The sequence below is a fragment of the Apodemus sylvaticus genome, chromosome 2 (assembly GCF_947179515.1).
Source record: "Apodemus sylvaticus chromosome 2, mApoSyl1.1, whole genome shotgun sequence".
In the NCBI taxonomy this organism is placed as follows: Eukaryota; Metazoa; Chordata; class Mammalia; order Rodentia; family Muridae; genus Apodemus; species Apodemus sylvaticus.
In genome coordinates, this window is record NC_067473.1 from 39,056,108 (window position 1) to 39,071,124 (window position 15,017).

At 36.1% G+C, this 15,017-nt stretch overlaps 1 protein-coding gene across 1 annotated transcript in view; it reads left to right on the forward strand.

Annotated features, from left to right (window-relative positions):
• Foxp2 (forkhead box P2) overlaps positions 1-15,017 on the forward strand; it is a 253,317-nt gene that overhangs the window by 204,871 nt on the left and 33,429 nt on the right. Inside the window, exons 6-9 of the mRNA XM_052172433.1 lie at positions 4,122-4,335; positions 6,108-6,212; positions 13,156-13,243; positions 14,948-15,017. The exon at positions 14,948-15,017 is cut by the window's right edge and continues 14 nt beyond it. Of these exons, the coding sequence (XP_052028393.1) occupies positions 4,122-4,335; positions 6,108-6,212; positions 13,156-13,243; positions 14,948-15,017 (477 nt within the window). The remainder of the gene's footprint in view (positions 1-4,121; positions 4,336-6,107; positions 6,213-13,155; positions 13,244-14,947) is intronic.

Sequence of the window (15,017 nt, forward strand, 5' to 3'; positions counted from 1 at the left end):
AATATAATTTCAGCATGAGTTTATCATTTTTTCAAATATTTATGAAAAATATTGAGATAAAAACTGACTTCAGTTTTCTTTTTGTTTCTGGACATTACAATATTTTTTCACTCAGATCGTATTACAGAGCTCTGGAACCCTCAAAATATCTATCTTGGAAGATGCTGAATCTAACAGAACTTTAGTTTTAGTTGGAAAAAATAACCTTAAGAGTTCCAAACTCATAAAACATTCTCAACTTTACAAATTCACTGGCCTGTGGCTTAATAATCATACATTGTTTTGTGTCTATTAAGAAGGGTTTAAGCAATTGATAGCTGGAAATTTTTTGTCTCAAATGAGAGGTAATAGTTTCTATGTTGAAATTCACCCTTAGTCTCTGGACTTTGGAATCGCTATGAAACTTAATCCTGCCTCCAAGCCTATGGTTCTGCTCTGAGCTGTGATCAGCATGTGTGGAGGACTGTTTAAGTATATTGACACTATGGTAATGTACCATTTCATTGGGTAACTACCATTTCGTACTTGTATTTTTTCTATCTTTCTAATAATTGAAAACTGTAGTTTTTCTATATTTAACTAAGAACCAGTGCCTTAATGGTAAGCAGGTCATAAAATCTTTTTGAGGTCCTACTAAGGACCTAGCCCTTCACCCCTTTTTATGGCACAGGGACATCACTGAGTTCTATCCAAAGAATAGTATACAAAATCATATATGAAAATCATTCAAAGGCAAGTGAATGCTTGTATTGACCAGATTATTAACAAAGCACATAAACTAAGTATCAATAACATCACTAAGTGCTGTAGTCTTTCAAAGTATTTTCATAGTAAGTATATCAAGTATCATTAGTACCTTCTGTAACTCTTGAGACATGATTGATCTTACAGGTAGCAATGCATATAAGATCTTCATTAAAGGCAAACCAAACTTCAATGTTACAATCAACAGGTCTTCAAGAACTGTATTACTCCATTGCAAACAATGAGAACAACTGTATTTATTGAACAAATACCAGGTACTGTTCAAGACACTGGGACATGACAGCAAAAGATAAACCTGATCTTGTTTGCCAGACAAACTTTTGAGGCATGACACTTTTGGAAAAGAAGAGAAAGATTGAGAGGGAAAGACAGACAGTAAGAGTCATAGCTCCATTAGCTGACCAGTCTTTGTGTAATTGCTGAAGCTACGTTACTATTCTTTAAGTAAAAGCAGTCTCAATAGTCAAGAAATGAGGGGGGAGGATATTGGTAGCTGCTATGGCCAACGACCTCTCAGGGCAGGGGTGGGGGGTAATTTTCAAGTGGTCTCAGAAAAGGGATGGAGAAAACCTTGGTCAGTTCCCGAGTGAGAATAGCTGTGGCTGTAATAATAGCCAGAGAAGAGGCCAGAACAGGCATGAATGTTTACAGCAGAATGGAAGCACCAGATAGCTACAATGAAAAGTAGACAAGATGGTAGCTGAGATTAGGCAAGAGACAAAAGAGGTACCGTATGGTGGGGCCACAGTAAAGGCTGGGCTTTTGTTTGTTTTACTTCGTTTTGCTTTGTATCTAAGTGTTGGAAAACTCTCTTAGGGATTTTGCTTGAGAATGGACATGACTTGATTTACCTTGAAATAGATCATTTGTGTCTGTTGTACGAAGAACAAATCGTATAATTCAAGTCAGGTAGAAGAGGTGAGAGACCATGAAGCTCTTGCAGCTGTTTAGGCTACAGTTAGGAGATGGGAAAGGAAGGTGACAGCTTGGGATACTGAAGATATGTAGATGCAAAGAAGGAAAGGGCCTTGCTTTTGGGGAATCTGCTATTAGGACACCCTCCAGACTCAGATAGGCCCTAAAAAGTTATGGTCAGAAAAGATTCATGACTCCAAGTCAATGCTACCATTAAAGTGACAGTTAATAATTTTTATATGAAATGGTTTTCTCTACACTAAAGAAGATATATACTATTGGAAAGCCACATTTCTTTGGATTTTTGGTTTTATTTTTTTTTGTTTTTTGTTTTTTGTTTTTTGTTTCTTTGTTTTTGTTTTTTTTTTCCGAGACAGGGCTTCTCTGTATAGCCTTGGCTGTCCTGGAACTCACTCTGTAGACCAGGCTGGCCTCGAACTCAGAAATCCGCCTGCCTCTGCCTCCCAGAGTGCTGGGATTACATAGAGTTATTCTAAAATGGCTCTAGAAAGCTAACGTTACCCTGTCTTTTTTATTATCTCAGATTGTTTCTTAAAGTATTAAGGATCCAAAATTAAAAATAATAGCTTTGGGTAGACTAACAATATCTGAAATTGTCATATGCATGGCAATTTAGTGTTACCACCGCAAAGTATAATTTGGTGGAGTTACAACTGGGCCAGTGAGAACTCTGGCTACTGGCTGTGTATCACTCTCTGTAGAGAAGAGTGCTCACTCTCCTCACGTGCATCTTCTGTTATCTAGCTCTAGTGTTCCTTCCTGACCCGGAAAACCCTTTCCTGCACCTCGTTTGACAGATGGCCATTACCACAGCTACTGGAGTTGCTGCACTTTGGCTGAGCTGCTGGTTGATCCATGCATCTGTGTATAATTTTAGACGTAGCACACATCATACCACAAGGCACAGAGTTTGGAGCTTAGGGCCATTGGAAGGTGGACCTATAAGTCTGAACCTCCAGTGAGGGTCACTGGATTCAGGAATATAAACCATTTGCTAAAGCTTCAGAATATATTATGTATTCAATAAATGACAGCAATTAAAATTATAGTTTCATTTCTTCTATTAGAATTTTATTTAGTCACTTTGATATTTTGGTAATAAAGTATTTTAAGGGTAACTTCACTCAAGTCAGTCTGCCTAGATTTATTTATTTGTTTGTTTATTTATTTATTTATTTATATTTTATTTATTTATTCATAACTTTACCTAAACTATTTTTATGTAATATACTTTATTATGGTTCTCCCCTCCAGCTGCCCTAATTTCTCTGTCTTCGTCCCATACACCTCCAACCTTTCCATTTCTGATTAGAAAACAAACTAGCATTGAAGGACTATTAATAAAAGAAAACAAAGAAAAAATAAAACAAAAAATCAGACTGGGAACAAGCAAACAAATAGTAGAAAAAGATCTAAAGACAAAGTACAAAAAATGCAAACAGTTGGACACACATTCACACACAGGAATCCCATAAAAACACAGAACCAGAATCCATAATAGATAGACACAGAAAATGACCTGACACATCCTTTTGAGACAAAGAACCCCCAAAGATGCAGTTGAGTTCATTTAGCAATCTACTGCTAGGCATATGGTCTGCCCTTAAGACTGGTTTGTTTCCCATGTGGAAGTTGCTTTCAGAAAATTAATTTTTCATTTGCAAGTGGTTATCAATTAGAGATAGCATTTGAGTTAAGAATAGGTAGCCTAAATTTAAATTGCAATTTTAATGTGTTTAAGTTTTGTGAGTACAAACAATGCGTTACAAGCATTATTAAATAAAACATTTAAGATATTTCACAACATTTCTTCAAAATAATAGTCAAAATCAAAAGACCCTCCCTACCAAGCTTGCTGGCCTCACTCTTGTTCGCCAGGTAAACACAAAGAATTGGAACCAGGAAATTGTTCAAAATAAAAAGTTGAGTTTTTTATCAACCAGTAGTAACTGCGTATCTCCTCCCTCTCTCCTTCCCCTTCAATCTTTCTCTCTCTCTTTCTCTCCCTCCCTCCCTACCTCTTTCTCTCTCCCTCCTCTCCTCTCTCTCATTGAGTGTTATTTTGTTTTGATCTGTTTGCAAATTTTTTGCTTTTATTCCTTGTAGTATATTATTTATAAAATTTCTTTTACCTCCTCATTAATAATAGTAATCAAGTTCTAATATCTAATTTATAAAAAGAAGATAAGTATATTTCTTTTTATCAATCCTATATTTCCCAAACCTATTCTCCTCAGTACTGTTTTCAAATTGTTATTTTAAAATAAATAACATGTTGTTTGGGATTAAAAAAAAACTTTGGTATTAGTGGTAGAAGAGTATTTTTATTGTGTATTCATGTTGGTGATGCTGTTCATCCTTTCTGAAGCCCATGATTATGCTACCTTGTTGCATCAGTGGGACATTCTTTCATTTTACAGCTGGCTTAAGTCCTGCTGAGATTCAGCAACTATGGAAAGAAGTGACTGGGGTCCACAGTATGGAAGACAATGGCATTAAGCATGGAGGGCTAGACCTCACAACCAACAATTCCTCCTCGACTACCTCCTCCACCACTTCCAAAGCATCACCACCAATCACACATCATTCCATGGTGAATGGGCAGTCTTCAGTTCTGAATGCAAGGCGGGACAGGTAAGTCTCCTGCACTGTGCTCTCCACTTACTCCCATATTTTATCTCTACCGCTGACAAGCTGAAAATGAACAGGAACAAAAAATGTATTTAGGGCAAGAGAAGGAGAAATCATTATTGTTGACCTTTTACTCTTTAAAGCTATAAAATGACTTCAAATGCCACCAGTATACTACATATAAATGGAGAGCATGCCTAAAGAAATTAAGTTTTCCATGATGTACAAAGAATGATTATATTAACATAATTTGATAAATAACATTATGAATTAACTCCAGGTATGAGAACACTCACTAACCCCATCATGCCACAACAATCCAAAAGCAACTCTGGTCATCTATATTCTTGATTACGTAATAATGTTCAACTACTTTCTAATTTCTAAGGACACACACTTGAAATGTGAACTAAGGCAAAATGTGTATAATGCACATGTTTTTAATTATTTGGAATTTAAAAGTGGTTTTGCCTTAAGTAGATTAGTGAATATATTGAAATGAATACACTTTGATGGTTTTTTTAAATAAATTTAACTGGGAATGTATATAGGAAAGTCATTGGACTTTTGTTGCCAATATTACATTGTGTGAGATAACTTCCCACCTTAATGTTTTAGAGTTCTATCTTCTTTTTTAAACTGTATTTCCATAAGAAATACCCAGCTATATTTTATAAATTAATTTCACTTGCTTAGGCACATCACTTCCAAGTCAGATCTTATCAAATAATTTACATAAAGTGTATAATCTAAGAATTTCTATAAATGAAACTTTGATTTTAAAACCTGAAGATTAGGTACAGAATTTTATAATGAAATGGTTACACATATGAACTACTCTGTTCCCAAAAGAACATGTAGTGGATTGATGGCATTGTCATGTAATAACATATTTGTCTAGCTAGGGCAAATATGTTGCCATAGTTTTTTTTTTTCCAAAGAAACATAAAAGTAATTAAAGCCCTGTTTAAAATAGAAGACCAAAGTGTGGCAGTGTTCCTGGCCGTCATCTGAGAATATGCAGATTTTCATCTTTGTTTTTATTACAGAATGTTATGCTTCTGGATGCTATCATGCTGTTGTTTTAATTGAGATTAATTTGATGATTATATACTTCAGAAATATGTTAGTTTTCATAGAATCTCTCTATCTGATATAATACCCACTTATTAAAGACTTACCATAATTATGTAAGGATATTGCTAATAAACACTGTTCCAGAGCAAGATTTTTCAAATCAACTGTAGCTACTAGGAATATTTGTGCATGCATGTGTATGTGTGTGTGTGTGTGTGTGTGTGTGTGTGTGTGTGTGTGTATAGATATGGTTTACACATGAAAATTGTTGATCCTACTGTTCATACTGCATTTTAAAGAAGTATTTCAAAAAATATTATGATGACTTTCATAAAGCTTTCATTAAAATACATTTTTCCCACTCCACAATATAAAGCTACAAATACATATTTTTTTATTTAGAGGTAAAATGTTACAGTCGGGTCATATGGCAGGATTAGCATATGATATCATAGAGTCCTCTTAGTCTTTCGTCCTTTATTAACAGTCATCTTTGGCTCTATTTCTCCTCTAATTGGAACATCATCTAGCCTTGGCAGTTGAACTATTCAATAGAACGATTAAATTTTTCTGACTGCACTGAGCTGAATTGACCTGTTTTGACCTGTTTGTCACTGATCGTAACCTGACAGGCGCTAGCAGCCTGCAACGATTATGGCTTTCTGAGATGAATCTGACGTTGTGTTCTCTTGCTACAGCTCGTCACACGAGGAGACTGGGGCCTCCCACACTCTCTACGGCCATGGAGTCTGCAAGTGGCCAGGCTGTGAAAGCATATGTGAAGACTTTGGACAGTTTTTGAAGTAGGTTTTAACTGTTCTTGGGGAAGGGGAAACAGAATGTATGGGAATTTTGACACGCTGCTGTAAAACAAAGAGTAACTGGAGGAGGAACACGAAGATTCACCATAGAACACAGTTTTTAGTTTCAACAAGTGGATTGGAAAAATCAGGCTAAAACGGTTCATAGGTCACATTTGTCTTTTTATGAAAGTGTTTTGCAAATTATTTTGAAGGCTTCAAACCAGTGGAAATATGAGCGTGCCATGATGGTGACTTCAATCACTATGAAACAGGTTTGTAAAAGGGCATTCTCTGGAAGATGAAAAAAACTTTTTTTTGAAATTGAAATGTTTAATAATAATTTCATGTAGTCTTTGAATAAGCACACAATTTATCCAAATGAAATAAAATAGACAGAGTTCGTAGGTCTCTTTAAAGGGGCAGATTCTGTATATCCACTTTCAGTAAAGGTATTTAATAACAAGGATCTAAAATGAAAGTCAGTGCGATGTCGAACATTTAACACAACAGCCACAATGTGCTCTCACTGTCACCTTTGCCATTTATGGGGGTATATCTGGAAAGTAATTCTCCAGCATAAAATCAAACCCTGTGCATCCTTTAGATCTCCCTACACTAGTTTAGTTCCAAGGCTCCTTGAGGGGCTCTCCTACGGAGGAGAATGTCCCCTTCTCATGGACGATTTTCTGCTCCCAGTGTTGGTACAGGGAAGATGTGAACAGGGAGCCGCAGACAGGTTCATGAAGATGAGTGTCTTCGCAGCCTCAGCCCCTCGTGTTGTCATGGTGCAGCTAACAGGGTGAATGAACTGTTTCATGCTTCATCAACAATTAAGTTAATTAGCTCATTTGAAATTGCACTGCTTGGTTGCCAGGATGTTGGCAGAAACATCAAAAAGATGTGTTTACAAATGGCAGACCGACTGCAGAGTACAGAGCTGAAGTACCCTAACAGCGAGGCAAGCACTTGGCATCGTAATACCTTTATAAAAGATTACAGGAAGACGTCCATAAGCATATATATATATACATAGTTTCAGACCAATAAAGAGAAAATTTGCTCCACAGATCACAATGGTTTTTTAGCAATGGACTTAAATGAAAATTTACATGTCTGTTACACCAAACCAACTGTGAGCTGCCACTTTTCTGGGTGTGAAATTTATTATAGTATTCCTGCAAAAAAAGCATATTTGAAAGATGTGAGGTATCTTTGCTTAAGTTTCTACTACCAAAAAAAAGGCTAAAAAAATCTAGAAATGTAAATGATTTTAGCAATAATTTGATAATGTTTGCCTCCATCATTGTGGTGCATGTGCTCTCAGTGAGCTTCTTTCTAGGGTGACTGATTCTATGTCCTAGGAATGATAACTGAATTAATGAAGCTACCTGCTTAGTAGGTATTTTCTTTCTCTAAAATATTTTTAAAGTCAAGTCTGGCTCCTTTTCTGAGGAAAACTACATTTCTCTCTTTTAGTATGGCTTCCTTTAGACACACAGTGGAAAAGGGCATTGGATCCTGTTACAAATGGCTGTGAGCCACCATGTGTTTGCTGGGATTTGAACTCAGGACCTCTGGAAGAGCAGTCAGTGCTCTTAACTTCTGAGCCATCTCTCCAGCCCAGTATGTCTTCCTTTAAGACATATAAAGACCATTTCTCACACATCTCAGATATTTAATATGTGTCACTAACAAGTGAATGAATACGAACTCTCTCATTTTATTCACTATGCTCTTTTCTTATATTCACACTCATGTTTGTTTGTTTGTTTTTAACTGGAGAAATTATAATTTAAAAAGCATTTCCTTTCAATTAAATATCAACCCAAGTTTCAAAGACTGACAATTTTTCTATCCACTGTCTATCCACTTCCTTCTTCCTTATTTTTAGTAGTATATGCTTTAAATTTTCTAATTCAAAGACCTGAGATAAATTCTGTTCCTACTTAATGCCAATACACTATACTAAAATGAAAAATTAATTTGACATATTTCCTGAATTGGTATTATCTTTTTCTTAAAGATATGTGATAAATTTGAAAAGAAATAAAATATTTTATTAATGAAGTACTTCATTTATTCAAGAGAAAGTTGACTCAGCACCATGTGCATCTTTAGGGTCCCAGGTGCCATGCTACCCTTTGCAGGAATTTAATTTTATCTATACATTAACTAACAAGAGGGAGTCCATTCTCCTATTGAATATAAATGAAAATTAAAACAGAAATTCTGACAGTAATAGAAGAAAACAAAGATAAAAGTCAAAGTCCAAGCTAACATTCTTCAGGAGAAAATTTTCAACTTTACCAAAAAGTGAGAATTGACAGAATTTAACCACTTTTTTTTCTGACCAGTAATTGAGGCACTCACCAGATCACTAAAAGCATTTAGTACTACTTCTTCATTACTGTCTTTTAAATGTCAAAGTGTAATCACATCTGACAAAACTTTAGTGTAGTTTGACTGCAGAATTAATTACCATTCCATTGCACCAAAGTCAGCTTGAATATAGATGTATTGACTTTCAGAGCTTAAGCCAAAAGGTTTACAGTGTAGCATTGCAGTTAGCAGACAAGTGTTCTTGAACTTGCTCACACAGGTTCCAAAAAGGAGAGACCAGAAGTACTCTCCTTTGCAAAAGCCACAATGGGTAGTGTTCTTTGGAATTTCTATACACCTACGAGCATTCCAAAGATGAATTAAACAATGAAAACGAACGAATGGAACCTGCTAGTGATTGGTCCTTTAAGGCTTGATTAAAGCTGCAGAATGGGCAACAGAGAAGGCAGTGGAAACCTATTCATTTCTTTAGGGAAAATTTGTTTTCTTTCTCTTGCAGCTGACTACAATTTATGGTCTCACTTAGTGTGAATTGTCTTTCTTTGTCTTTCACTAGGCAGCATGGCTACACAATTATGACCTCAAGGAGGTATTCTTTGAACTTGTCAGACTGTTGTTTCTTTTGGTGACAGTGCCCATATCTTTCAAAACTAAGGCATCTCACGTAATCAGCTAAATGAATACTGACAGCTAACATTTTGTATTTAAACTCCTGTCAGTGCTTAAACATAAAAAAGCTTGATGCAAAATAAATCAACTCCCAGTGATGTGCAAGTGAAACATTTTGTTGGAACAGTCTCTGAGACAATTGGATCTAAGCACGTTCCCCCCGCCTCTTTTTTTAAGCTTATAAAATACTATAGCTTTAAATGAATTTGAAAAAAAAAATCTAGAGGTTAAAATTGAATTGCTAATCGGCAGCGTGTATAATTGAAGTATCCACATGCATCCACAACCATAAAAGCTTTGTGGAAGGGAATTGCGCGTTAAACAAATAAATTTGAAAGACACCACCCCATACTTTCTGTGTTCCTGAAATATTTGCTTCATTGTTTTGAGAAACACTTTGGCCGACTGTTTATGGCTTGTTTGTGTTTTGTTTATTTTTTTTCTTTTTCTGTAGTTCACACTACCTACCTAGCACACAGATCCAATTCAGTTCTGAAGGCACGTCAGTCGACCACATCATTTATTCCATTTTGAAAACAAAAATCAATATAGCTATAAAGTGACCCATAAATTAGAAGTGGCTCCCACGATGTTTGCTCTGCGCTGCCTTTCTGAAGGCCCCCTTTGCATTTTTTCTTCACCTCTCTGTTTGAACTGCAGTCTCCGTAAGAGGCTCATTAGGGGACATTAGGGACTGGAGCTAACCAGAATTCCAGAGCTTGCTTTGCTCTTATTAATGCATAGTAGAGTAGAATGCATTTAAATATTTCATAGGCATTCAGTAATTTGTGTGTAATCGCCTTGTTAGCAGACCAGTAGACGTAGAACAGTCCTGTGAAATGGTGTTAGTGATTGCATGGGTAATTTACAGACCTTTGCCACTAGAAAGCATTATTGGTGGCTAGTATGAAGCTGTGAAATAGAACTAGCAATAAGTAAAACAAGAAAGTTAATAAAGGATTTCTAACAAGCATCTTCTGGGATAACAATCCCACTTGGTCCTTTGTAAGGGCCCATAATTTATGACATAGGCAATATATCAAATGCGTAAGATGGTATCATGGAGAATTCATATAAAAAGGGTATTGGCAACATTAGTTCCAACTTCCTGCAAGGGACATGATTAAATGATTAATGAAATGTCCCTTTGCATATGCATTTTGAAACAGCAATTAGGCACTGACTGCAAAAATCTACCAATCCTCTCATTTTTCAGCATTATCTCATCCTTGATTTATAAATCATAGAGAATTTTTGAACAGCAATATGTAGTACCTGAGATGGTTATAAAAGCATAAAAGAGAATAATTTGAGCACAAAATAGTCATAAATACATAAATTCATAATTTAATGTTAATACTTAGCCTATTTATTTGATCTTATTGATTTGTATTTATATCCTACACTATTTCTGTAGTTTGATTGGCATAATTAAGTAGGGGGAATGAATAGGCGCCATTATTTTACATATCACTGATAAACAATAGCAGGGAAAGGATAAGGGAGATGTGGCAGAGGTATGTATGTGTTTTTCAAGTTCTCAGTAATCCACTGGAGGCTGTTCTATAAATGATCATTGAGGGGCTGCAAAGCTAGCCTATAATTACAGGAAAGAAAGTGGCAGCCGTGGCATTTCATAACTATGTGTCCTCGAAAAGTGCTTTGTGAGTTTGTCACCAATGATAATTTAGATAGAGGCTCATTACTGAACATCACAACACTTTAAAAACCTTTCGCCTTCATACAGGAGAATAAAGGACTATTTTAATGGCAAGGTTCTTTTGTGTTCCACTGAAAAATTCAATCAAGACAAAACCTCATTGACTATTACTGTAGTCTCCAGTCTCTATTCTAATAAAAGCTGCAGAGATAAATTGAATAGGTCTCTAAGACCCAAGAATAGAATGCAAACATATTGTACTTTTTTAAAAAGTTGTTTCAATATAAGATAATTATCACTAAGAAGTAAACAAGTATAAAAATTCTTATTTAAAAGTGGTTTTGTGCAAAAAAATATATTATACTGAATATACCTTTTCAGGTAAAACTGCATATCTGTTTATCTCCTGGATTCTATTTATATCCTAATCTTTATGTATAGCCTTTTAAAAATATGCATCTTTTAGGCTGATTGCAGGATAAATTATGTGTGTTTTCCCTAAGAGTTCCTGATGGAAAAAAAAAACTCACAAAAATACAACAATACCAAACCATAGGGATGCAACAACTTATTGTATTAATGTTACCGGGACATTGCATTGCTGTTCATTAAAATTTGGGGGACAAAATCTTGAAGAATAATTTAATGCTGTCTTGTTTATTAGAAATTAGTGACATTTTACACCACCCACTAACCCTGTCGTACTCTGGTATTCTGTGCCTTCTTCTTGGAGACCTTGAATGATCCTAGTCCTCATTACAGCCAGGTTTCTAGCAGATCCTGCTGGAGCTGCGCCAGAGCAGACAGGAGGAGTGGGAAGGACCTCTCATGTGCTCTGGTCACACAACTCTAGCTTGACCTGATCCACCTCACTGTTTTGGTTCCCAGTTTATCATCAGCCAAGCCTGACAATTATAGCAAGATACATGGAGGTTTTGTTGCTATAATCAGTGGGAAGGTGTTAAAACAAACTGGCCTAATTTATCGAAGTTGGAGTGGAAAGGAACAAAAGTTTCTGATGGCTGAATCTTGATCTACTAACTGATAATCCATTTGTTTACAAATTAGCTTGAGTCATACTGTATTGCAAGTGCATCTGTCTATGCATTATTTTCTGCTTTATATTCTTCAATAAGCATAGGTAAAAAGGGAACATAGTTATTTCTTGAATTCATCCTGCTCTGAATTATAAAAAAGCTTTAGAGATATTTTAAATGATATTGAAATATATATAGATAAATATATGGCTTCCTAATTATGTGTTGTGTTCAGTAAACCTTTTTCCTTTCATTGTCTCTTAAATTGCTGTCTTCATTCACCTATTGGTTAAGTAGACATACCAAAAGAACTGAATTACCTGAAAATTACTTTCTTAAATGGGGAAGACATCAAATAAATATCAATTACAAAGCAAAAGTTATTGGATATTTTCATGCTAATTTAAAGTGCTGCTATATTAGTTTTCTTTTGGTTCAACAAGATACTATGTATTGGAAACATTTTCAACCCTTATATATAATAACACATGTTATTATATATAAGATTAAAGTAGCATCTTTACGTTGTCTCTTTTCACTGTGTTTATGTATATCATATATACATCCCAATTGGAACTATTTATAAGAAACAATTTTATTACTCTGAATCTTCAATATATATTATGGATTAGTAATAGAACACTACCATTAATTGTGGGCATGGATATTTCTATGGAAAACTCCACAACCCTTGCATAATTCACAACACATCCAGGCATAAGATATTTCTCACTAAAAATCAACATACAATTTTTTAATACAAATGAAGTAGGGAATTGCCTCTCTCTCTCCCTCTCTCTCTCTCCCTCTCTCTCCCTCTCTCTCTCTCTCTCTCTCTCACACACACACACACACACACACACATACACACAGAGACACACACACACACACACACACACACACTAGTCATTACAAAGCAGATGCTGAAAGCTTGGGAAATAATACACACATGACTTCTATTTGTGCTCTGTAAGAGGATGGAGAAATGTTTCTGTAACAACATAAGCTTAGAGACAATGATATTTTCTGCTACTTGAAGAGCCTTTTTGTATCACACAAATAATTATCACTAAACATTGAAGCACATTTGCCTTCTTTCTCTGTGGCTTCCAGGCATTTATCTTTCCCACTGCAGAGCAATCTACAAGTGCCTTAGAGAGGTACCACCTACTGAGTCAGGCCCATATTGCTGGGCCAACATCACTTCTCATTCTGTTCCATGTCTTGTGTTTTATAGGCACCTTAACAATGAGCATGCGTTGGATGACCGAAGCACTGCCCAGTGTCGAGTGCAAATGCAGGTGGTACAACAATTAGAAATACAGGTTGGTCACATGCTCCCTCGATGTGCACTCTTCTCAGAGTTCTGGTGTGCTAACCTGAGTACTGAGCAGGTGGTTGGATGTTCCTGGCTGCATCAAATTGTCTTGATAATACAATATCTCTTCAAATACATGAAATTTACATTATTTTTAACCTAAATTTTAATAATTGATAGCAGTGTAGATTTCTATACTTTCTATATCAATTGGACCTATATAAACTTCAGGTCCTGTTGTATATATTCATATATCCTCAAACGTCCAATCTATATTCTTGCTATTGTAGCTCCAGTAGATATAAAATTTCATAAGCTATGACATTGTTGTTGCACAGAGAGTTTTTATATAGCCTAATCTGGATTTCCCTGCACCATAGAATTGAACAGTATAACCACAGGGCCACTCTTTATCTTTTTTTTTATAATAGTGTGAATGAACTGAAGAATAGCTGGATATCTGTATACACTGTATTTAGAACTTGAGACCTACCACACTTAATTTGTCTTTGGCTAACCTAGTGACAAACAGTGTACATACCATGTTATTCACGCTGTAAAAATGATATATCAAAGTTTCAGGGTTTTTTTTTTTCAAACGTAAAAAATAAAGCAGAGTTTTGCTAAAAAATAAAGGGAATTTGTAAGACCTCAGAAAGCAATGATGATGGCACAACCCAGAGTTTAGTTTTTCCGGATTTGGCACTCCTTTAAGGTTCCTCTTCATAGGTCATCATTAAGGATTTTTCCCCACAAACTAACTTTTTGTCTTGTTTAATTAAACATTTAGCTTGGTTTTTATCCTCTTTACTACACCTTACCTTGTTGCCCAAAGGCAGGCTGTGCCTTTTTCCAAAGAAAGGAAAACATTTAAGTTGGGAAATGAAGGAGGATGTGTTATAATGTAGCGTGTCGTTGTGGCACAGACAGCTTTGGCTACATAGATCTGTTTACTAAATGTAGTAAACATTCAGTTTGTTTGCAAAAATGTAGACTAGAGCAGAAGAAGCATAAGAGGTCAGGTGATGATACGTATACATTGTGACCAATTATTCCTCTCTCTCTCTCTCTCTCTCTCTCTCTCTCTCTCTCTCTGTCCCCTCCCCCGCCCCCCTGTGTCTGACTGATGGAAAAGTAAGGTCCGTCAGTTGTAATGAGACCCAGTGCAAGTGTTGATGCAGACTCAGTGGCAGAGTTCAGCGTTTCACACTGCCTGGTCTCTGTCACTCTATTGAATTAGATTGATGATGGCAGATTGCAGGGGGCACTAACTGGACCTCGCTGGGAATGCATGAAGTCTGCAGACAATCCTGGCAAGCACTTCGCTTTGAGAACCCTTCACCCCTTCACAGCTGTCGGCACTAGTCCATTGCTAACAGTGTCCACAGGACTTTAAAGAGACACCATGAGCCTTCTAATTTATGGTTTCAGTAACTTGTTACTGTCGGAGCAACTGTGACCTCAATTCTCTTATTGACAAAAAGATGAAGTGTTATTTGTTTTCCCTGACCTTTAACATAAGAAAAGCTACAAAAAGTTTTCTCCTTCTCTAGCTAAAGTTGTGTTTCCTCCCTGCTAAGTTTCTCATCCCGGGCTTTTATATGCAGGAATCATTACTGGGAGACAAGCTCAATGATAAGATGTATCACTGCAATAAAATAGCGGGATCAGTCATTTCTAAAACGCCTCTGATCTCACTCTTTCTTAACAGCTTTCTAAGGAACGCGAACGTCTTCAAGCGATGATGACCCACTTGCACATGCGACCCTCAGAGCCCAAAC